Below are 23,875 nucleotides of genomic sequence, written 5' to 3'. Positions count from 1 at the left end.
GGGCAGCGGGCGGCAGGAGAGGTCTGCACGCCATGTGGGACCCTGCTCCAGTGGCCAGGGAGCAGCCAGGGATCGAACCAGTGCTGCAGAGGCTGCAGGCAGCTTCGCAACCCAGCGCTCAACCGCTGCGCCACCGGGGAGGCCCTACGTCAGTTTGATGTCTGTCTTTTTTGCTCCCTGACACCAGTGCCCACCTCTCTCAGAGCTCTTCCTACGTGTAGACTTACCTGTCTGTTAGATTAGAATCTAAGCTTTTTCAGGGAAGTGATTACATCTTATTTATCTTCTTATGTTTCATTTACACAACATGCATGAATTACTAAAATAGTAAATCCCATTGGAATCGACCAAAAATAAAGTTTTAAACCAAATACTAAGTCTCACGATAAAGTAAGTGTAAAATTCTGTGGGGGATGTGTAAGGAGATCATCTAGGTATGCCTGACACAACTAAGTAGGTTGTGTGGGAGACAGATAAGGAAACTCTCCTCAGATGATGTGATGCTCAAGTTAAAACTTAACAGTTGCTTTCAGATATAGGCTGGCAGACAGATGGAAGAAACATTTTCACAGATGGCATAGTTATCCATGGACAGGAAGGGCTAAGAATGCGTGATATGATCGGCAAATTCTACGTAGGAAAAACAGGATACAACAGCTGTTTTTATATGAGAGGGTAGCTGGAAATGACACTAGACACTAACCTAGGGGCTGCATCATGAAAGAATTTCATGCCCTAAGTATGAGATTGAGTCTGTGTATTTAACAGTGGAGCTAGTGACCTAGGGCAGATCTTCAGTCAACAAAGAAAGAACAGCATCACAAAAAGACTAGTAAGAAGTGCAATAAAAGCAAGAGAATCCAATCAAGAAAAGCATATACCTCCCTGATGGTGGAAGGGGTTAAACCACAACCAATGAAGCTCGCTGCAGCCACTGCAGCACAAGTTTGATCCCCAGCCAGGGAGCTACCCGTATGACACAGTAGACCTCTCCTGACTCCCTTGCTGCTCCCCTCAGCAGTGTATTTCAGTCAATCTGCCTGTTTTGTTCCCCACCCTGTCTCTGGTGAATCCTGTCACCCCCCACAACTCTGGCCTGCACCCCAGTTCTTGCATGCATAAATAAATAAATCTTAAAAAAAAGAAAGAAAGAAAAGCATATAATGGAAGAAAAAGAAGTAGTCATCAGTGACAAATGTCACAAAACAACAAAGACCAAATGTGAAATGTGCCAAGGAGACTGGTTAACTAATGGTCATTGGTGACCTTAGTAAGAATAATCCTTAAGTTTTGAGAGTAGAATATAGGTTAGAGAGGATTGATGATTGAAGGGGAGGCATCAGAGAAAATATTTAAAATGTTAGGTTAAAAGAGAAAAAGTTGAGAAAAAGCTAACCGGGGTGATCTGGTGTTGATACAAGCTTTTTAATATCAAAAGACTTGAGCATGTTTATAGGACTAAAGGGAAAGTGTCTGTAGAAAAAAATAGAAGCTGAAAATATAGTAGACAGAGAGGATAATTTATCAAGCAGGGCACTGAGGGAGATGGCATTTAAAGCAAAGTGGAAGAATGATTTTTTTGGACAGGAGGGAGGACAAGGTTTCTGCAGAGACGAAGATAAAAGGCTAAAAGACAGCTGCAAATGTAGATAAGTGTGTAGGAACGGAGTTGATAGAGTTTTCCCCTGATAGATTCTCTTTTTTCCATGAAATAAGAGGCAAGTGTTGCTGAGGAGGCCAGAAGAAGTAAGTAAGCATTGAATAAGAGGCTTTAGGGATAATGGTGGAGGGGCAGAATAATTGCAGTAAAAGTGAGAAAGAGAGAGGCTTGAGAGCAAGTAAAAGGATTATCAAGTAGCACTGTGGACTCAGCCAACAGGAGAATGCTGCATATGTGTGGTGGCACCAGGTCACATGGTAGTTGGATTTTCTCCAACAGCTATTAGGGAAACTGAGTTTGGAGTACTGAAGACTTGAATTAATAGACAGATGAGAGTGGATAGAGTAGAGAGAAATGGGGAAAGCATGTAGAAAGAAGTGTGATTAATGAAAAGCAAACAGTTGGGACAGTTCATATAATGTATTGTCCAAACTGGTATGCATGACCATTAAAGGTAGCACTACTAATAATAATGTCAGGGCAATAAATGTAAACCATAAGAAATTAAGTGAAGGTTATAAAAGATTAAAAAATGGAGCAATGGTAAGGAAAAATTGATCTTGATTATGTAATTGAAATAGTATGGCTAAAACAAAGGTATACAAAACTGGAATAACAAACGATTTAGAGATGCTGGCTTTTATTTTTAGAAAAAGAACACCCCCTGATACTGATAATATAGGTGATGAGGGGATCAAGAAATTTGGGGGACAAAAGTGTTTAAGTTAGTCATCCACATGATAAATCAGTGTACAAAGTATAGGATTAATGCCTAGCCTTTAAAATTTTTAAGTTCAACACTACGTAGTTCTCAAACAAAGATATCAGAAAGTATAACAAGATGTTGGATCAAGAGAAGTGAGTATCAGGGATCTAGAAGGCCAGTCTGATAGTACTCCAAGAAAAAAAAGCCACCTTAACTATCTGCCAGGAAACCCAAGAAGAGATGCCTAGTCAACCATCAGCTGGAACGGAGAACTCCAAATCAACCAGCCAAATAAGATTCTTCCATGTCCTTATTTCTCCTTCTTCCTTACACTGGGTTCAGTACTGAAGTAAAATCAGCAACTATTGCTTTTCTAATGAAGTTAGCTTTGAAAGTAGAGAACAAAATAATGGTGTTCCATCTTCCTTCCTTACTCCAGGAGGCTGCACCTGTTTCAACTAAGATACTGTTTCTTACACATGTGCTTTGATTTTTCTTCTCTGCAAAATGTAAATGACATTTGAATCTTCTTTCCAGGGTTGTATATGTTAAGTGAGTTTATAGATGTCAAGCACTTAGAAGACATTTGTATAATACTGGATAGGTGCTGGCATTTGCCATTATCACACCCATGATCATCATCATCATCATGATCATCATCATCATCATGTGTTAATAGAAGTTGAGTGTGGAGTCTAAATTCTTCTCCCTATAACCTACCTAAACTTTTCATGTGCAATTAATACACATGAATTGTGTTTGGATTGGTTGGATTGGTTGGACTGGGGAATTGTGTTTAGATTGGTTAAAAATAGCCAAAGTTGGGCCTCCCCTGGTGGCACAGTAGTTGAGCGCTGGGCTGCAAGGCTGCCCGCAGCCTCTGCAGCGCTGGTTCGTTCCCCGGCCACCAGCGAGGGTCCCACAAAAAAAAAAAAAAAATAGCCAAAGTCAGTGTGGACAGATCACATGCCATGTCACAAGGTATTTGTGTGTTTGGACAAAACTTTCACCAGATGAGCCTCTCTCACAGCATGCAGACGTGAGGTGTGGCACATCTCTCTCTTCTCTGTAAGGATATTAGAATTCCCAGCTGCAATGATGGCTTTGCCATGTGACGTGTTTGGCTTATGAACAGTGGTGATTTCCATCGCATCCTTTCAGAGCTATCACGTTTTGTTCGTAAGTCTGCTTTTTCTCTTTGCAGTAAATGTCCTTAAAAATCACTTCCCTTTTGCATAGATCCCAGAAAGAGAAAACATGAAGACAGACCCACACTGGTGCACTCCAACATGTTAGATGAGTGAGAACTAATGATTCGTTTTCACCATCTGCTGTGGTGTTGTTAGTGTTGCCTCTGCAAAGGTGACAAACCAGAAATGGTTATAAGTAAGTTGCTATAAAAAATGAAGCTATGTGTTACTGGATTAGGTTGGGGGTGTGGGTCAAGGGAAAAGTATTGGTAGAGTGTGGAAAATGGTGACCCATGTTATGTAGTACAAAATAGTTGGTAAAATCAGTATGTGCAGTCATCCCGGAAGCAGAGAACAAACTGTGGCTTCAGATGAAGAGGTCATGAGGCAGAATGCCATGGTGGCTTTTGTCTTTCAAATTAACTGACTTCTTTTTTATGGGTCAGAAGTAAATATACTATAACTGATGTTCTAGAAGCATCATAAATTAAGACTATTTTTAAACTTTATATAACTTCTTTTTATGCAATCAAATAAAAATATTTTCTCTATCATTACTTCTTATGAAACAAGGAGAGAAAAGAGAATAAACGAAACACTTATGTATTTTAGTATCTTTAAATATAATTGAACTTAAAATCCCAGGGAATATGGTGAGTCACAAAAAAGTAAATAAATGAGTAAAAGGTGACATCCAGTTTGCTCAAATGAATTGTACAGAGGTAGAAAGGCACAGTAAACAAGGGTAAATTATGAAGATGTAATTCTAAGTCTTCTCCACTGATGCAAATTTCTAGAGATTTGGCTGTCCATGTTCTCCCTGGATGGGGAGGGAAACACCCTGACAATTGGAAATTTCTCTTAGAAATGCAAAAGGGTAACTTCTACTTGAGTTTTCAGAGTTATTGCTATGAAGTTCTTGTCTTTCTTTAATTAATGTCCCGGTCAGAGCTGGACTCCGGCAAGTGTTTAAGTTGGTTTGGGCAAGAAATTGAGTAAGGATGGCCCTTGATTTTAATCACACCTTGGTTGATCTATTATAAACTTTAATACCAGGTTACCCAACTACTAAAGTGTTTCCTTTGGGGGGGTCCAATTTCACTCTCAGTGGCAGAATGCAAATGTCCCTAAGTCCAGTGAGATTTCTGGGAATCACTTAGCTAATGGATGGACAATTGTTCTTTGGTCCTCTTGGGGGAATTTAGCTATGCACTTGAGCTTCCTTGCTCAAGCAGGAGCAGGCATAGGGGAATCCCTGTGCAAATATCTACACTTCTTTCTCAACGTATCTATTTTCTATTCTAACTCTGAAATTATTGTTAAACCACTGTCTGATCCTTTATCACTGAATACGATATTAGCAACATGTGCCCTTTGGATTCTCCTTGAGAAGCTGACCATAGCTTACAGGCAGATCAGTAGAAATTACCTGTAGATCAGTAGATCTGCCCATCTGCTTCCCCTCTGTCTCTGGTGAATTCTCTCACCACCCCCTCCCCCACACCGCTGGCTTACACCCCAGTTCTTGTATGCATAAATGAATCTTATTTATTTATTTATTTATTTATTTATATAAGCACTGGGTACAGTCAGAAGTGCAGGAGGGTGAGAGAATTCACCAGAGCCAGAGCGGGGAACAGAACAGGCAGACTGACGAAATACACTGCTGAGGGGAGCAGCGGGAGGTAGGAGATGTATGTACACCATGTGGGACACTCGCCCGGCGGCCGGGGATCTAACTGGCTGCAGAGGCTGCAGGCAGCTTCACAACCCAGCGCTCAACTGCTGCACCACAGGGGAGGCCCATAAATAAACAAATCTTAAAAAAAGAAAATTACATGCAGAAATTTAAAATGAGAGTAGGAATAACAGGTTGTTTCTCTTTGTTAAGGCACCCCGAGTGACCTGTTGTATAATTTCTGAATAATTTCACATATATTTTTCCAATTTAATGAGAAGACATTTCTTGGACTAGTGACTCTGACATGGTAGAAGTGAAAGTTTCCCATCTTTGTTCTCTTTAATTGTTTATAATATTACCCAAATCTAGAGCCATTTAACCAATCTTCAAGTCATTTATATACATAACTATTGAGCCCTCTGTTCTCTGTTTCTTTCTAACCCATTTATTTCACCAGTATCATTTTCTCAAAGTAGATTTTTTTTCTGAGGCATTTGTCTATGTGCCTGTATATACATATATCATGTATATACATATATCAATAAGTTTATTAGAGCTAACATGAAAGGAAATACATGGCTTGATCCAGAACCATAAAACACAAATGCTTAAGAACAAAGGCTTCAGTTAAATAAATCCAGAACAGAGGACTTCACAGTGGAGACCCTTTCTTCTTGGGCATGAAATTCAAGATATGTAACCTTCAGTAAGTCATGGGTACTGAGCAATGAGAGTGGACCCCAGACACACAGTTGGAATGACCAGCTGAGATTAGCTCTGCCAGGCTGTGAGAAGGGAACAGACTTAGAAGACAAAAGTGTAAATCAATGGCACGTCTGAAATAAAAGATACACAAACTTGTTAGGAGCAAAGAATCATATTTATTTGGAAATGATCACAATACAGAAATATGCAATAAGATGTTAGAGGTTTGCACTTGGTCTGTGACTTAAACAATGCCTCCTGCTTTCTAGGTACATCATGGAGTAACTCAGTCTTTCTCAACAACAAGCTGGATTTCTAAGAAGACAGCAAGTTTTCTGCAGGTTCTGAATACTCTCTCTCATTGGGTTCCATTGCCGTCATCAAACAGTGAAGAGGAAATGCCTTGGAGTGATCATTTTAGAAGTAAACATGGACTGCGGTGATGTTCTAGCAGCAAGAAGAATAGCAACTCCTGTAGACAAATGGCCTGTAGCTATAGCAGGAAGAGCCATATCCAGATCCGTAGCCACAGCCATATCCAGATCCGTAGCCACAGCCATATCCAGATCCATAGCCACAGCCATATCCAGATCCATAGCCACAGCCATATCCGGAACCATAGCCACAGCCATATCTGGAGCCATAGCCACAGCCATATCCAGAACCGTAGCCACAGCCATATCCAGAACCATAACCACAGCCATAGCCAGAACCGTAGCCACAGCCATATCCAGAACCATAACCACAGCCATAGCCAGAACCGTAGCCACAGCCATATCTGGAACCATAGCCACAGCCATATCCAGAACCGTAGCCACAGCCGTAGTAGTTGCCACACATGATGTCTACAGGTGGGGTTTCAGTAGTTCAGTAGAGGAGCAAGTGATGGTTTCTGAAATGTGAATGCCATCTCCTGCCCTGACACCTTTTTATACACTCCAGGAGTGGGTGGAGCCCACAATCTAGAGTCCATGTCCTCATTACAGACCAATTTTCATTTTTAAAAAGCTCATCATTATAAGGGCAACAAAATTTTTTTTAAGTTGGTCATGTTCAGGATATGATCCTAAGCAGTCAAGAGAATTGCAAGAAAACAATGTAAGTCAAACATTAATTAACAAGAAATCTGATCAAACCTTTTTTTTAAGATTTATTTATTTATGCATACAAGAACTGGGGTACAGGTTAGAGGCATGAGGGGTGGGAGGATCCACCAGAGACAGAGTGGGGAACAGAACAGGAAGATTGACTGAAATACACTGCTGAGCAGAGCACTGGGCGAGTCAGGAGAGGTCTGCAGCACCATGTGGGTTGCTCCCTGGCCGGGGATCGAACTGGTACTGCAGTGGTTGCGGATTGCTTCGTAGGTTGCGTCTTAACCTCTTGTGCCATCAGGGAGGCCGATGAATCTGATCAAACCTTATTTAGATGTTTCCTTTGGGGGGCATTGTTTCCTGTGTATCATCAGGCATGCAGACAGGTACCTACGGAGAAGCTCCAGTATCTCAGATCACAGTATCGACCAAAATGCATCCTACCTGGAGGTGATGACACACTGAAGGACCATAAATTGAGGGCTTCTCAAGTTACAGCTGTAAGAAAGTGGATGTAACCAGATAGAATGGCCACTGTAATGGTAGCTAAACAAGGGACAGGTGAGCAAACACACCTGAATTGATGTATCAGATGTGTCTTTTGCCAATATTTTCTTCCAGTAGTAGCTTATCTTCTCATCGTCTTGGTTTAAATGAGATAAAAAGACAAGATAGATACAACTGAAATTCAGATAAAAAACATAGCTTTTTTGGTAAAAATATGTCTTGTGTAATCTTGGATATATCATTGCTAAGTCTGGCAACTCAAATTATAGGGCAAAGAGATTCTGAAGATGTCCTGGATGAAACCTTGATTGCACTATTGTGAGTGTAGTCCTGAGCAGATACTGTTTGCTTAGACTCCTGGTCCACGAAGACTGTGAGATAAGAAGCAAGTATTAGTCTCAGCTATTTTTGTGTTTGTTTTTTCTCTTTGGTAATTTTCAACATGCTTCCTCTGCCATTTTGTAAACTATCTGGTAAGAAATATGGTGACTTGGATGACCTGGGGATTATATCTACGTATTGGCAAAGGTTGGGAGACCCTCCTACCAATAGGTGTCAAGGCCAGATCCCTGGGCAGTGAAAATGGACGGTTGAGAGGCACTATCAGACATACTGGATGGGACTGGCTTATGAATAAAACCTTGAGATAAATTTGTCTAGGGAATAACAAGAGGCTCTGAAGCATGTGTATCTTTTACAACAAAGTAATTTCACAAAGAAATGAATACCCATAGGAAATAATGAATTCCCTGTTAAAACAAGTATTCAAGCATCCAGTGACTACAAAGAGACACTTTATGTAGCATAACCAAAAGAACAAACACTTTATCTTGGTGATGTGAAATGACTGATTTGGTTATCTATTAGCTGTGCAAATTTCAGTACAATCCCTAAACATAGATCTCAATCCCCATATTATAAATTACTTCTCTCACACTTTTATTGGGATCAAATAGATTAAAATGTATCAGGAAATTTGTGATTTATAAAATGCTAAGTACTGTTGATGTAAAGTACTTTGTGTTGGTTTCCTGGTTTGAACTAAATGACTCCCTAGAGTTGATAAAATGTATTGAAGAATGACTCAACTGGGGAAAAATGTATTATCAGGATATTATATTACAGGTATTTAGATTCATAGGAGTCTTTAACATATCAAGCATTTTCTGTATAGGACAACATTGCATGCCACTGAAGTCTCCTTAAAAGTAATGAGTAGCTGGTAAGCTAGTCAAAGTAATTAGTCAAGCTCATTTTAATAGTTGCATTTCCAAAAATGAAGTAACCTGCCCGCCACGGGGACCTGTTCCATAAAACATTATCTGTGGAATCATGTGTTCAAATGACTGGATAATTGATGAAAACTTTCCTTAGAGATTTGTAATTGGTCCAAGACAATGTCTAGGTGACCAACCACCCACTTGGTTCCTCAACAAAGATCTGGTGCAATAACAGCATGTTCACTTCAGGCAGACGCTGTGGCAATGAGAAGACAAAGTTTTCTCATTATGAGCTGACAAAAGTGACTTGTACACGCCAGATATTAAAATAAATATGTGTTACATGAATCACAAAATTGATGTTATGTCCTGACACTTCCTATCAGTTCATAAAGGTCCCAGGATAGTAAGTGACATTCCAACTTCAGAAGCAATTTCCTGAACCTCAACTGACACCTTGCCCTTGACATCTTGCCCTCGACATCATGTGTCATGACTATTGCAGGGATTTGATTGGGAATGGAAATGGAAATGGTCCTCATTATGTCTGTGGCTGTGGGTCTGGCTATGGCTATGGCTGAAGTAGCTGGTGTCTATTTTGTTAGAGAAGATGCTATTTATCTTGATGCTAGAACAGCATCCTAGAACATTCCATGCCTCTGAAATAATATTTCAAATTTGATACTTTTCCCCCAAAGGATACACCATTTTATCATATCTATATTTAAATAAGAGTTAGATAACATTTGTGTTTATATCAAAAAATCTATTTTTTGAGGAATGATAAATGCATCCATTGCATTACCTGAAGACAGAAAATTTTATTCTAATTATATTCAAAATTAAATGTTTGGTTCTCCTATTTTATGGTTTTATATGGACTATGAGCACAAAATACTTCATAGTTGGAAGAAATTATACTTTGTCAATAAACAGATTTCCTTTGTTCCTACAAGTAATTGTGTCAGCTAACTAACAATAATGTTTCTAGCCTTCCTGGGAAATTGGATAATCACCATTGAGCCTTAAGAATATGTATTTCCCCAACCCAAATGCCCAAAAATAGATGACTGGATCAAGAAGATGTAGTACATATACACAATGGAATATTACTCAGCATTCAAAAAAGATAACCACATGCAATTTGCAGCAACATGGATGGAGCTGGAAGGGATCATGCTCAGCGAAATAAGCCAGAAAGAAAAAAGAAAAATACTGGATGGTCTCACTCATAGCAGGAATTTAGAAAACCTAAATAAGGGACCAGGAAAAGATTAACTATAAGAAAGAAAATATCAAAATTAACAAACAACTATGAACCAGAGACACTCTATGGGGGGCGGGGGGTAGGGAAAGGAGGGATTGGGGTCAAAATAAGGGGGCTGTAATTGTATGGGGAATATAAAAATAAAATTTAAATTAAAAAAAAGAAAGAGTATGTATTTCCCCATCCACTGTTTATTTAGTGCTCTTTCTTTCACCAGCATTACAAGTTTTCACTTACTATAGGGTTATAGAAAATCTTTATATAAGGTAGTTTGAAACATTAATTTTGCTCTTCTTTGAAATTATTGTGGCTTTTTTTTTTTTTTGCTTTCCATCTAAATGTTAGAATCAGCTTGTCAATATATATTCTGCTGAGATTTTAATTGGGATTCAGTTAAATCTTTCGATCAATTTTGGAAAACTGGACATTTCAGCAGTGTTTAGTTTTCCAATGTATGAGCATGATATACCACTGAATAAGTTAGGTCTTTTTTTTATTTATTTGGCGACTTCTTATGAAATATCGAACAAGATTAATTACTTTTTACTTATGAGGGCATAGTCTAGTGGTGAAGAAAAAGGATTTAAAAAACCAACAGATATTTCAGTAACAAACTAAAGATTAGTAAATAAGCAGAATTACAAGCAATTTTATAATTATTAGAAACCAGGGACTTGCTAGAAAATATTTTATGGAAGATAAAAGAAACTGAATCAATAACTAATAGTTTTCTAAAACACAAAGCACCAGATCTAGATGGGTTCACTGGCAAATTTTACAAAATATTTAAGGCGAGTAAAACAAATGATCTACAACCACTTTCAGAAGATAGAAAAAGAGGGAATTCTTGCTAACTTATTCTATGTGGCCAACATTATCCTAACACCAATCACATAGTAATGATTAAAAAAAAGGTGAACTATAAGCCAATATCCTAAATGAACATGTCTGTAAAAGTTCTCAACCAAATATTAGTAAATTGTATCAAACATATAAAAAGAATTATACACTGCAGCCAAGTGAGGTTTTTCCCAATTGTACATGCTAATTCAACACTCAAAAATCAATTAATGTAATATATCATATCAGTAATCTAAAGAAGAAAAAAAATCACATAATCTTATCAGTAGATGCAGAAAAAACATTTGAGAAAATAAACATCCACTTTAAGTAGCCAGAAATAGAGTTGAACTTACTGAACTTGATAAAAGATATTATACCAAGAGAAAAATAATAAACGTGTGGTGACACCATGCTGACAGTGAGAAACTAGATTTGTTCCCACTAAGATGAGAGACAAGACAAAAATATTCTCTGTCACCACTTCTTTCAAGATCATACTTGAAGTTCTCATGATATAACAAGACAAGAAAGGAAACACAAAGTTGCAAGATTTCACATTATTGGGTCAGTACAATAGCAGAGCAATTCATAGTTTTAACTACATACATTATAAAAGATGTAAGTTTTAAAATCAACAATGAACTTTCACTTTAAATGCTAGAAAAAAAGGCAAACTTTGTAAAGTAAGTAGAAAGGAGTTAGAAAGAATGAAAGCAGAAATCAATAAACTAGAAAACAAAGAATGAGGTTAATAAAAAAAATATGCTGCTTTGAGGCCACTAGAGAGAGAAAAATTATTGTTTAAATTGGTAATTAAAGGGAACTAAAAACTTACATTGCCTAATCCACTCCAGTTCCATCCAGGTTACCATGAATGGCAAGAGTTTATTGCTTTTGAGAGCTGGTTAGTTTTCCATAGTGTATCACAATAACTTAATCATGAAGAAAAGTACAAAAACTAAATGGTTTCCATCACAGTTCTAGAATACCAACTTGTATCACGAATCAGATATATGTATAGGAGCAAATACAAATTGTGTTCAATCCTGCACAATTTTACCAAAAACCTTCAAATGTGTTTATTAGGCATAGGTAAAATAGAAATTAGAATGTTTAACTTGTGAGTTTTTGAGTCATTAAATAAGAAAATTTCTGGAAATATCAAAGAGAGTTTCTATTTTATATTTCATTAAGGAGAGATCAATTCTCTACATATTTCCCTAGGAGAATTATTTCCATTTTCTACCAGTCATTGACTGAGAAAGTCACATTTACATAGGAAGGAGTGGATGCAACACATATTTTTTTGTTGTTGTTGTATTTTTTTTTTTACTTAATAAATGTATTATCTGCCTTTCTAATAAATATTTCATTGAGTTAATATTGGTTTGCATAGCTGGTTCCATAGTAGAAGTGTAGGATCTCCCCTTCTGGCACCTTTGCCATAATATACCCATCACCAAAGACCTCACAGTCCATCTCCACTGACCCTCATGCCCCCTCCCCATTTCGTTTTCATCCCCCTAACCACAGAGTTTTTGCCTCTGTTTGTTTACAGAAAGCCTGTAGTTGTTAATCTACAAGGGCAATCTTCGGCAGATCTTCTATCATTGATAGACCACCATAGTAAAACATAGTAGATGAAAGAACAGTAACTATTGTTTATTTCTGCTTTATTGTCCTTGTTATTACTATTAACTATTAGTCAATTAAACTAATAATGAATGTCAAGAATAAAGCCAAGGAAGTGAGCACCACCAGGAGGACCACTGAAAGCTAAGCCCCCAGGATTCAGCATTCCTTTGGGTCAGACATGTTTTGCAAGTTGTTATTCTACATAAATCACCACTTTCATAAATGATAATAGGATTCTGCGGAAGATGGTCAAAGTCAGGCACTTTCTAAAGAGTCACTGAGAGAGGCCTCAGAATGAGGTAATATTACTGTGGAAATAAATCTAGAGTTATCGGGCATATCAACAAGCTGCTAAGGAGGATTCTTATCTGAAAGCCAAAAGGAGACAGAATCTATCATGTAGAGGTGCAAATACAGCTTTCCAGAGGCACGTGTTTACATGCAGAGCAGAGAAAATCGAAGCACACAGAATATATGATGGACAACAGTGCTACTGTTTTTTTTTTTTCCAATTTATGAATTTTCCTAAAATGAGACTTGCATTCAATGGGGAGCAGAGCAGCTCCTGCAGCAGCACACAAGAGACTTTAACACAGTCACTCACAGGAAAAATCATTAGCCCCGGTGTGTGTTTTACCACATCAGCACAAAAACAGCCCCAAGTGTAACCATTTCTTTCTACGTCTCTCAGTGTCTCTGTCTTTGTCTCTATTTTTTCTTGCTCTCATAGGCACACAAAAGAAGATGCAAATAATGGAATGAAATGAAGATATATGATGATGAGCAGTACATATTGTGAAAGTTATTAGCTTTATTGAAAAGCAAAATTAGCTATTTTTCCCTCATGAAAATTGTTAAATTTAGATGTCTACAAACATGAGAGTAACAAAATATCAAAGGATTTTTTCCTTAGTTGATGAGAAATTCCATCAGTCAATGCAATTACAACCCAGAGTCATCAAAGATTAGATTAGGTCTAATTTGAACAGACAATAACAATATTTCCATAGCATTTCCAAAGCACCAATTCCATTCTCTTTATGGAAATCTTTACAGTAATATGATAAAAATCTAGCTGCTAATAATGTTCTATCAAGAAGGACATTGAATAAAATATTATCACAATAATGTATTTGCATATTTTGTTTATAACAAATAAACCTACAAGGATACATGCTAACCAAGAAACATTTTAGTGAATAAAAGATGGTTCCTCTATCAGTTTGATTATATGAATCCTTGTTTTCTTAATTCTTATCAAGGTAGTTGAAATTATGAAAGCAGATTAAAATACAGAGGATCTCCCAAATTCCCTTCTATACTTTAATCTCATCACTGTAACATAAGTCTCCACTGAATGCCACTATTTAACATTGGGCAGACATGGGAGTTAAAAATATAGAGAAACCGGATAAGGGTCAGATAAAGACAAACTCCAAAATTAGCCCTTGAAAGCCGACTGTAGAACTGAGACTTTCAGAATTGGAGGGGGAAGCGGATGGGGTAGCACACAGTGGGGGAGGGGAGCACAATGGACTATGAAAGTGTGGCTGTGCTATTTTGCTAAAGGGCCTCCATTGGTTAAGCAGCCTCCTCAGTGCCTGCGGGCAGTGTGAAACTGTCTTGAGACAACACACAATTAAATTAGTCATAAAATGAGCCAATGAAGTGAGCACATGTGGTGGGTTCCACCCATACTGAGGTCCTATAAAAGGCGCTGTGGAGAGAGACATGTCCACACTGAAGTGACACTTCTACCCTCCTTTTCCACCCAAGAACAACCTCAACCACCAACACCATGTGTGGCAGCTACTACGGAAACTACTATGGAGGCCTGGGCTGTGGCTACAGAGGCCTGGGCTGTGGCTACAGTGGCCTGGGCTATGGCTACAGTGGCCTGGGCTATGGCTATGGCATCCTGGGCTGTGGCTATCGTGGCCTGGGCTATGGCTATGGTGGTCTGGGCTATGGCTATGGTGGCCTGGGCTGTGGCTATGGCTCCAGCTATGGCTGTGGCTTCCGCAGACTGGGCTGTGGCTATGGCTGTGGCTCTGGCTACTACTATTGAGGACTCCATGGACACTCTCACATTCTACACCTGGACATTAGAAGTCCCCAATTTCAAATCCCACATATGTGAACCTTGATGAAGACTTGCCTCCTGGTGTCCTCTGCATCTGATACAATAACTTTTCCCTTTCCTGTATTTGACTCAAAATTGAGAGTGGGTGAAATTCACCCATGACATTAGAGTTCTGCTTCCATAAGGACTTGGGTGTCATAGAAACTGCCTTGATGACATTTGTGCTGGAACTTGTTTCTTTGCTCATCTAATAAACTTGTTCAATCCAAAAAGCAACACTGGTTTCTCTGGTTTGTTAATTTGTGTATATAAAGGAAAATATCCATTTAATCTATATTGTGAAATTTATTGGCATAGCATTCTCTCTGTACTGTCCACTTATATCTGGTGCCTGTAGGATCTAAACGATGTTTATTCTTTCATTCTTCATTTTGGTGATTTGTATTCTTTCTTTTATATTCTCAGTCAACCCAGTTAGGCTATATCAATATTATTAATTTATTCAAAGCACTAATTTTAGGTATTATTCACTGGGAATTATACATTATTCATGTACAGTGTCCACTTTCCATTTTTATTTTTAAAAGTCCCTGAAATAGACCTCATATTCTATATATCCTTATGACAAAGTGAAAATGACAGGCAAGAAAGTCATTACATAGTTACAATGCATAAGATGAGTCAAGAATATATTGTCAATTCATGAAAAATATCAAATTGCATTTGCCTAGAGGCATATCAAAATATCAAGTATCATGAATGAAATACTAAATAAGAGGGATACCACTTTGCAAATATCTATAGTCAAATATTAGATATACCTAAACAAAAAAATATATACAATTTTGAGTATATCCAGGTAGGTATTCATAGCCCTTGAATCTGCTAGTGCAAATAAATATTGGAAATAACATTTCCAATAATAGCATTCCAATAATAGCAAAATAACATTTCCAATGACATTTCCAATAATAGTTGGAAATAACATTTCAACCATAAATCTAAATTGTCAACTACAGATAGTTAATGGTCAACAATCATACACACATGTACATACACACAAAATCCATTCAGAAGGCAGCTGGATAAATACACATGAAAAATGTTGTAGGTGTATATAATAGATTATCTTTAAGATGAATTTACACATTTCTCCAAATGTATTCAAATAGAACACTAAAGCAAGATCAGTTTTGTTTTTTTTTTATTTGTTGGAAACTCAGGTCTTTTCAATTAGAAAGTTCTGCTGTTGCATGGTAGTCTAAGAATCGGTTGCCATGTTTGAACAGATGATAATATGATTATTACAAATAATGCAGTAGGTATACACACTCTCTCATAAGACAGTGTCCTGAACAGATCAACAATAATGATTCACTCAGAAGCCAGAAGACCAGTATCTTTCATAGCAGTATGGACAGAAGCAAACATATCTATAGTCTCCATAATCACAGCCACATCCCAGGGTGCCATAGCCATTGTCCAGGCCACCATGGTAGAGGCTGTAAAAGCTCATTGTGTTAAGACTTGAAGTCTCAGTTGAAGAAGAGTCACTTTAGCATTTTTAGTTTATAATCCACACCAGGCTTTATCTAGCAACTGACTGACATGTGGGACAAATCACAAACCCTGTGAGATTCATGTTCTAAACTAAATTGCATGAAAACTACCCTAAAAGTTTTTCATAACCAATATACCCAAGACAACTTTTCTGTGCATCAGGGTGGCTGGAATGAAATCATGTGCCTTTATTGAGAGATTCCTTCCTTATTTTGGGGCTTTGTTTATTCCAGATGTGAAATCTAAACTATATTACTAGTTATCATAAACTAGAGAGTACATACAGGTTTCACTTCTTGAAAATATTTTTTTCCAATAATATCCTTCTTCCTATCCGCATATGTGTAGCCTTACAAACAGAATTGCAGATTCAAAGAAGCACTGAAGGCTGGAAAGGGAGCAGAGGGGAAGAAATGATGGCATGAATAATTCATGTGTGTTATTGTGAGACAATATTATTCATTTTCTCCTATTCTTCATATATATATATATATATATTTATGCATCATCACCTTGTATATGATGAAAAGCCATGGTAGATTGCTGGAGATTCAAGTCCATGGACTATGGTAATGTGCAATTATTAGAACTTATCCTATTAGTAACTTGAACTTATTATCTATTTTAGAAACTCATAAAGATTTACTAACATCATGAACCTGCCCGATGTAGACACAACATAATATGCATGTCTCTTCTAGCATTCTTTCCCAAAATTTATGGCTTTAATTTTCTTATGAAAAATTTGACACATTTAGACTGAGGGACATATTACACTTGGCTCTTTAAAATTATCAATGTCATAAAAGTTAAGGAAATACTAAGAAGCTGTCACCAACTGGTGGGGACTAATGAGATAAAGCAGCCAAATACCATGTGGAATCCTGGATTGGCTCCTAGAAGAAAAAAGGGAAACAAGTAGAAAAATGATGACATCCAAATAATGCCTATAGATTAGTTCAGAATATTTTATAAGGTTGATTTCTTAGTTTAGATCATTGCAGTTTTTTTTTTTTTTATAAAAGACATTGACGTAAGTGTGTTTATGACATATACTGAATGAAATGTATTATTATGGTGACATTTTACATAATTTCACAATTTTAGGCAATTCAAATTATTTCAAAATAAAGTTGGGAAGAATAATTAAAAATGTTAGTTGATTGTTTGGTTTTCATTTATAGAATTTTCACATATTAAACTTTCAATAACTGTGTGAAGGACACTTATGAGCTCTGGATGGAGCAATGAACAAAATAGACAAGATCTTTACTACTAGGAAGTTTCTTAGATTCAAGATTGAGAGGAAAGAGCAGAAATACATAAAAGGAGCAACTGATGGTTTTGGAATTAAGCCAATGTTTGAGTTAGGATGCAGGCAAGGGCTGGAGAGTCTTTCAGGAGTGAAAAGAAAAGTTGATGATTTTCACTGCTACTCAGAGCCTTAGTCCAGTGAAGATGGAATGTCCAGATTTGTTAAGAATGGAATTTTAGTGGAGTAGCATGGACCAAAGACCAAAGAGACTGGAAAGTTAATGAAAATATATGTTTTCCAATGAAATAAATGAAAATGAGATATTAGACGGAGAGGAGTGAGGAACCAATTTTTGTTTTTGTTTCTTTTTTTTTTTTATGGAATGTACTTAAGAACTGAATACAGTTTATAAATTCACACCAAAAAAGGATTAAACATTTCATTGGGCTCAATGTTTTCAATGATAGAATAAAAAGATGAACTCAAGTCTTCAGAGGAAACAAACTGCAGGAAATAAGACCTAGGGGGAATAACTATTCTATGGAGAAATAATACATGTTATTAAGGACATTGTTTTGCACAAAATAATGATGTCTTTATAGCTACTTTAATCAAATACCAAAAAAGTCCAAGTTAATGATAGCATTTTTAATTGACTGATGCTATTTAGTCATACCAATTTCAGGTGATGCTTTAAGAACTTATCCTAGAGGCAGTCTGGCCATCATGTTATTTAAATTACGTTTTACTGAAAAATTATTCTAGCTATTTCTGGATTGACTCAGCACTATGACAGTGGAGACTACTGTTATTTTCTGGATGGCAAAGTTAAGAAGGATATAATCCTAATATCACAATCCAGCAAAAGGTGAATAAAGTTCAACAAAAATGTCTGTTTAGAAACATTAATTTACATCTATTTACAATAGCTAAGCTATGGAAACAACCCAAATGCCCAAAATTAGATGACTGGATCAAGAAGATGTGGTACATATACACAGTGGAATATTACTCAGCAATCAAAAAAGATAAACTCATGCAATTTGCAGTAACATGGATGGAGCTGGAAGGGATCGTGCTCAGCAAATAAGCCAGAAAGAAAAAGAAAAATACCGGATGGTCTTACTCATAGCAGGAATTTAGAAAACCTAAATAAGGGGCCAGGAAAAAGACTAATGATAATAAAGTAAAAATCAAAATCAACAAGCAACTTTAAACCAGAGACACACTACAGGGGGGAAGAGGGAGTAGGACCAAAACAAGGGGGGTGGGAATTGTATGGGGACTATAACCAAGATGAAAATGCATACATTGTGCAAAAATGAAAAATGATGGCAAAAATATATAAAATAAAAATGCTCCAAAAAAAGTCTGTTTACAAAAATGAACCTATGACAGCAAATAGGAAAGAATACACCAACATATCTACGAGTAAATGAATGTCTTTTATATGGTTCCTACTATTAAAACATTATTTTATTAAGATGTATTTTTTTATTATTACATACACACATATATTAAAACAGATGAGTTAGAAAAATTTAGAAGTCTTGGGTCTTTATTCCTATGATCTCTAGAAGAAAGTTCACTAAAATACAGTGTTATTAAACATCTTATACTCTCTGTCCTGACCAAAGGCTATGAGGAAGGAGATAAAGATAATATTTTGACTCAGAAATATTACATTCACAGAACTCTGATAGATTACACATGAAAATGTGATTAATATCTCCTACCCACATCCATTCACTTAAAGACACAAAAGTACCTGTTCTGACAGTAATATGAAGCCATTTCACTTTGCTGGTGCCTGCCTGGTGGTATGGATTATCACACTAATTGTTTGTTTTATTGTTTATATCTTCTTTTTTAATATAATTTTATTTTCTTACATCTATTTTTAATAAAGACAGTGATTATCTGGTGCTATGCCAGAGAACTTGCTGTGACTACTTACAAAGAGAATAATGATTGAAAGTCTTGATAAAGGAGAACTTTAACATATGGATAAAGTTAGATGTATGATGATGAGATTACTGGGTAGTTACTTAGAAAATTATTTTAATATTAATTAGAATGCTAACAAATTTATATCACAATATGCTCCATTTGTTTAAAAATCATAGAAATTCAAGGAATAATTTTGCAGTCTTTTGGTAGGAAGACTGAACATAAATGAGAAGTAGACTCCTTGAGTAAGTAGAAGAATACAATGCATTTTTCTCAGATCTGCTTTTTTTTTTAAAGATTGATTGATTTATATAAGCACTGGGTACAGTCAGAAGCACAGGAGGGTGAGAGGATTCACCAGAGCCAGAGCGGGGAACAGAACAGGCAGAGTGATGAAACACACTGCTGAGGGGAGCAGCGGGTGGCAGGAGAAGTCTGTGCACCAAGTAGGACCCTCGTCAGTGACCGGGGATTGAACCGGTGCTACAGATGCTGGGGACAGCTTCACAGCCCAGCGCTCAACCATTGTGCCACCAAGGGAGGCCCTCAGATCTGCTTTTTTAGAAATTTTAATTGACTTATTATTAGCATCATGGGAAGGAAAGATACAGTTTCAGTATATAAAGAGAACTGAATCCACGAAAAAAAAAAAATAGTAATTTGGGTGAAGAGAAGAAAAAAATCATCAGTCAAAAGAAGTATATACTTAAGAAATCTCAAAAAATAAATGAACTAACTGGGCCCAAGAGCAAATAAGATTGAGCGTAGCAAATGTATTCTTTTTTGATATAAAGGATGGGTACAGTAGGTTAAAATAAAAGTCCAGGTTGGGACAGGATTGTGTGGTTGTGAGTGTCTGGGCGTCTCCTGTCATTCAAACCCTCAATTAGATAAGAGGAGTCCAAACCAGAGGTCAAGTCTCCTAAATTTCACAACAAACTAATTATATTAGTCATAAAATGAGCCAATGACATGACACGTAGTGGACCACACCAATGCTGAGGGCGTATAAATAGCCCTCTGCAGGGGCTGTCTGCACTGAAGTCACCTACTCTCCTTCTCCACCCAAGAACAACCTCAACCACCAACACCATGTGTGGCAGCTACTACGGAAACTACTATGGCAGCCTGGGCTGTGGCTACAGAGGCCTGGGCTGTGGCTACAGAGGCCTGGGCTATGGCTACGGTGGCCTAGGCTGTGGCTATGGCAGCCTGGGCTATGGCTTCGGTGGCCTGGGCTGTGGCTATGGTGGCCTGGGCTATGGCTATGGCGGCCTGGGCTATGGCTATGGCGGCCTGGGTTGTGGCTATGGCTCCTGCTATGGCTGTGGCTACCGCAGACTGGGCTGTGGCTATGGCTACTACTATTGAGGAGACTGTGGGAGACTCCCTCTCTACACCTGGACATTGGGATTCTCCACTTCTGAACCCCACAGGTTCTGAGTCTTGCTGAAGACTTCTGGTGCCCTCTGGATCTAGTATGCCAACATTCCCCTGTCTGATATTTAACTCATGAAATGCACGAGTGAGCGAAAATCATTCCAAGAACTCCTGGGTGGTGTCTCGTTGGAATGATGCCAGCACAGATCATGCCTTTCATTTTTTCTGTAAAAGCCATTTCTCCATTTTCCTAATAAACTTGTTCAATCTGGAATAAACCTGGTTATCTCTTTATTAAAAATGCATATTTTTTTTCCTTCCCTCTCCCTCAGTAGAATTAAAAGAAATAAGAAGTTGTCTTATTTGGGAAATATCTCCTCTTAATATTTCTACTTTCACTTGCTCACACAATTCCTTGATTTTTGACATAAAGAAAGTAGCAATCTTGTAGCCTTCAATTTTCTACCTAGGTAAAACAGTGATGATATATTTTATGTAGCTCTATTGTTAGGATTAAAGTAATGTTTGTCAATTTAGTGAAGCGTTACCTGGAAACACTCATTGCTCAAAAGCTTTTATACCCAATGTCCACCTGTTCGAAATCCTTCAGAAGATATGGATGTTGACATATAAGTCTCCAACTGAATCTTTGTTTGGGGCATATTTAGAGCCCAGCAAAGAGGTAGACAACTTGAAAACTATACTGTCTACACCTAATCTTACATTCTTTGAACTATAGTTTATTTTTTAAGTGACATATTTTTCAACTTTTTTTTATTACACATTTAAATTTAAAGCCATTTCATGGCATTTGATAATCCCATTTGTCATGAAGTTTTTCTTTCCCTTGATTTGTATGATTTCAGTTGTAACTATAATCTCTTGCTTTTCCATTAATTTTCCGTGACAAATATAGCTAATATAAACTTACTAATTAACTTCTCTTCATGTGGGATTTCTAACTATTGGGTTGGACATGAACAAGTTTAAATCATGTGTCAGATAAGATAATGGATATGTTCCAATCTATTTTGACGAGTGCAACGTAGTAAAAGTTGAAGCCACAAGAAGAAATTAAGATCCATAATTAAGATCCATGGAAAGATCATACTACCAGAGTGAGATCTTTCTTTTCCTTAAAACCATTCTTTTATGGGGCCTCCCTGGTGGCGCAAAGGGTTAAGCACTGCACTATGAAGCAATCTGCAGCCTCTGCAGCATGAGTTTAATCCCCGGCCGGCCAGGGAGCAACCCACATGGCGCAGCAGACCTCTCCTGTCTCGCCCACTGCCCCCCTCAGCAGTGTATTTCAGTCAACCCGCCTGTTCTGTTTCCTACTCTGTCACTGGTGATTCCTCTCACCCCCTGCATCTCTGGCCTGTACCCCAGCTCTTGCATGCATAAATAAATAAATCTTTTATAAAAAACCATTCTTTTATGAACTTGTCTTTGCTATTGACTACATTTTTGAAGCTCAGAGTTTTATCTTAAGATTATGCAAAACTTGGATGATATATTTTTGCCCATCTCAAGAGGCTGTAGATTTTTAAATTTTCTTGCCATAGGTAGTGAACAAGAATAGTGATCTAAATTATATAATAAAGCTTTAATATAGATACACAAGACAAGAGTTGTTGATTGGAATTTCTCAAGTTCTGCTCCTTATACATGTCCGAATGCAAGCAACATTGTTTGGCATTCTTAGCTGCTTTAGCACATTTCTTTATTATCTATTTTTTAAATTGAGATGTCATTTACAATGTTGTTTGTATTTTGGTAATACAGTTACCCCCACTTCCACTGATGTTACCACAGTGCTCCCATTGCCCAAACATCCACAGTCCATGGTGCTCCTCCACACTTTGTACTCACCCGTTTAACTTGAATTAAAATGCCAACACTAAGTGGATATAAGATAAACAACTGCATGTTCTACAATAAATTCTAGGAACAATATTAAACATAAAGTATAAAAATGTATCCTTGAGAATACTGCCATCGGTTAAGGATTCATTCATAACTTTTTAACATATGAATGACTCAATCACCCTTAACACATGTAAGTTCATTTAAATGTTCTGCATTCCTACCCATCTCTGGATGATTTTGAGCACTCTGCTCATGATTGTGTGAGATCCACCCAGTTTCCCCTTCACCTACGAGGAGGAAATAACTCTTTTGCTGCTGAGATATTGCAGCTTTGAGACCCTTCTACTTCAGCCTTCTACAAGAGGTCAATCTCCCAGGAGGCCATCGCCAGCACATGCCCACTCCCTGCAGCCAAAGGTTGCCCTGACTCCAGCAACTCCTTGGGAACATCCCAACTTGAGAATCTGCAGATGCTTTCCTGGGGCCTCCATTGAGCCTGTAACCAACTCAGCTTTTCCCTGTACTTGAGTTCATTCTCTTTCTTCCTACAACATATGTTCCAAGAATTAATCGCTCCAATAAAGCTCTAATAGAAACCTATACTAAACTGGGGCCATATTGTCTAGCCCTTTTCATGAAGTTTATAGAGTTCAGGAGGATATTTTCTTTCAGAAAATCCTCAGTTTGGGTTTGTCTGTTTCCCTTATGATGAGAACAAGGTTATATGCTTATTTATGTAAGTGATGAGGGCTTCGCTTTATTGTTCCTTCTAGGTAGGCACTTGGAGTAGATTTGTTCCATCACTGATGTTAATAACTTTGATCATTTGATCAATAGGGTAAGTACCAGACTTCTCTGCTCAAAGGTGATTGTTATTCTGTTAGCAATCAAAAAGTATTTGGGCAGAGATTTTGGAAACTATGTAAATATTCTATTCCTATCCCACACTTAACCATCAGTCTTAGCATTTATTTTTCTTTCTTGCCTGAGTTGTTTGTTATGATGATGGATAGCAATTGTTGATTTTTTTCAAATATATTAGCTGTAATTCTACTGCAAGGAAGTTTCCCTTTCCCCTTGGTTGTTTCCACTTGATTGTTCCACATGTATTTGTGTTATAAATAATCCTTATATAATCATCATTATAATATAGGTAACAATTTCTAGGCTCACCCATGAGCCAGAAAGTACATGTAAATATATTGTATATGTTTGAGATTTAGCTTCTGTCACACAGCAGCCTATGACATCAGGTAAATTATGTAACTCC

At 37.4% G+C, this 23,875-nt stretch overlaps 3 protein-coding genes across 3 annotated transcripts; 2 read left to right on the top strand and 1 right to left on the bottom strand.

Annotated features, from left to right (window-relative positions):
* Positions 1-6,389: 6,389 nt before the first annotated feature.
* On the bottom strand, positions 6,390-6,782 carry LOC119257109 (keratin-associated protein 6-2-like). Its single transcript, XM_037524809.1, has one exon. The coding sequence runs from the start codon at positions 6,780-6,782 to the stop codon at positions 6,390-6,392; it is 393 nt and encodes a 130-aa protein (XP_037380706.1).
* A 630-nt stretch (positions 6,783-7,412) lies between these two features.
* On the top strand, positions 7,413-14,576 carry LOC119257108 (keratin-associated protein 6-3-like). The gene is made up of 2 exons (XM_037524808.1): positions 7,413-7,486; positions 14,285-14,576. Exons 1-2 carry the CDS (start codon positions 7,413-7,415, stop codon positions 14,574-14,576), a joined length of 366 nt encoding a protein of 121 aa, XP_037380705.1.
* A 1,384-nt stretch (positions 14,577-15,960) lies between these two features.
* LOC119257107 (keratin-associated protein 6-3-like) lies at positions 15,961-20,727 on the top strand. Its single transcript, XM_037524807.1, has 2 exons — positions 15,961-16,095; positions 20,383-20,727. Exons 1-2 carry the CDS (start codon positions 15,961-15,963, stop codon positions 20,725-20,727), a joined length of 480 nt encoding a protein of 159 aa, XP_037380704.1.
* The last annotated feature ends 3,148 nt before the right edge of the window (positions 20,728-23,875 follow it).

The sequence above is a fragment of the Talpa occidentalis genome, unplaced genomic scaffold, assembly GCF_014898055.3.
Source record: "Talpa occidentalis isolate TD23 unplaced genomic scaffold, MPIMG_talOcc4v2.1 talOcc4.4, whole genome shotgun sequence".
NCBI lineage: Eukaryota > Metazoa > Chordata > Mammalia > Eulipotyphla > Talpidae > Talpa > Talpa occidentalis.
Note: the sequence above shows the minus strand (reverse complement) of the source record. Positions and strands in the feature narration are given on the sequence as shown.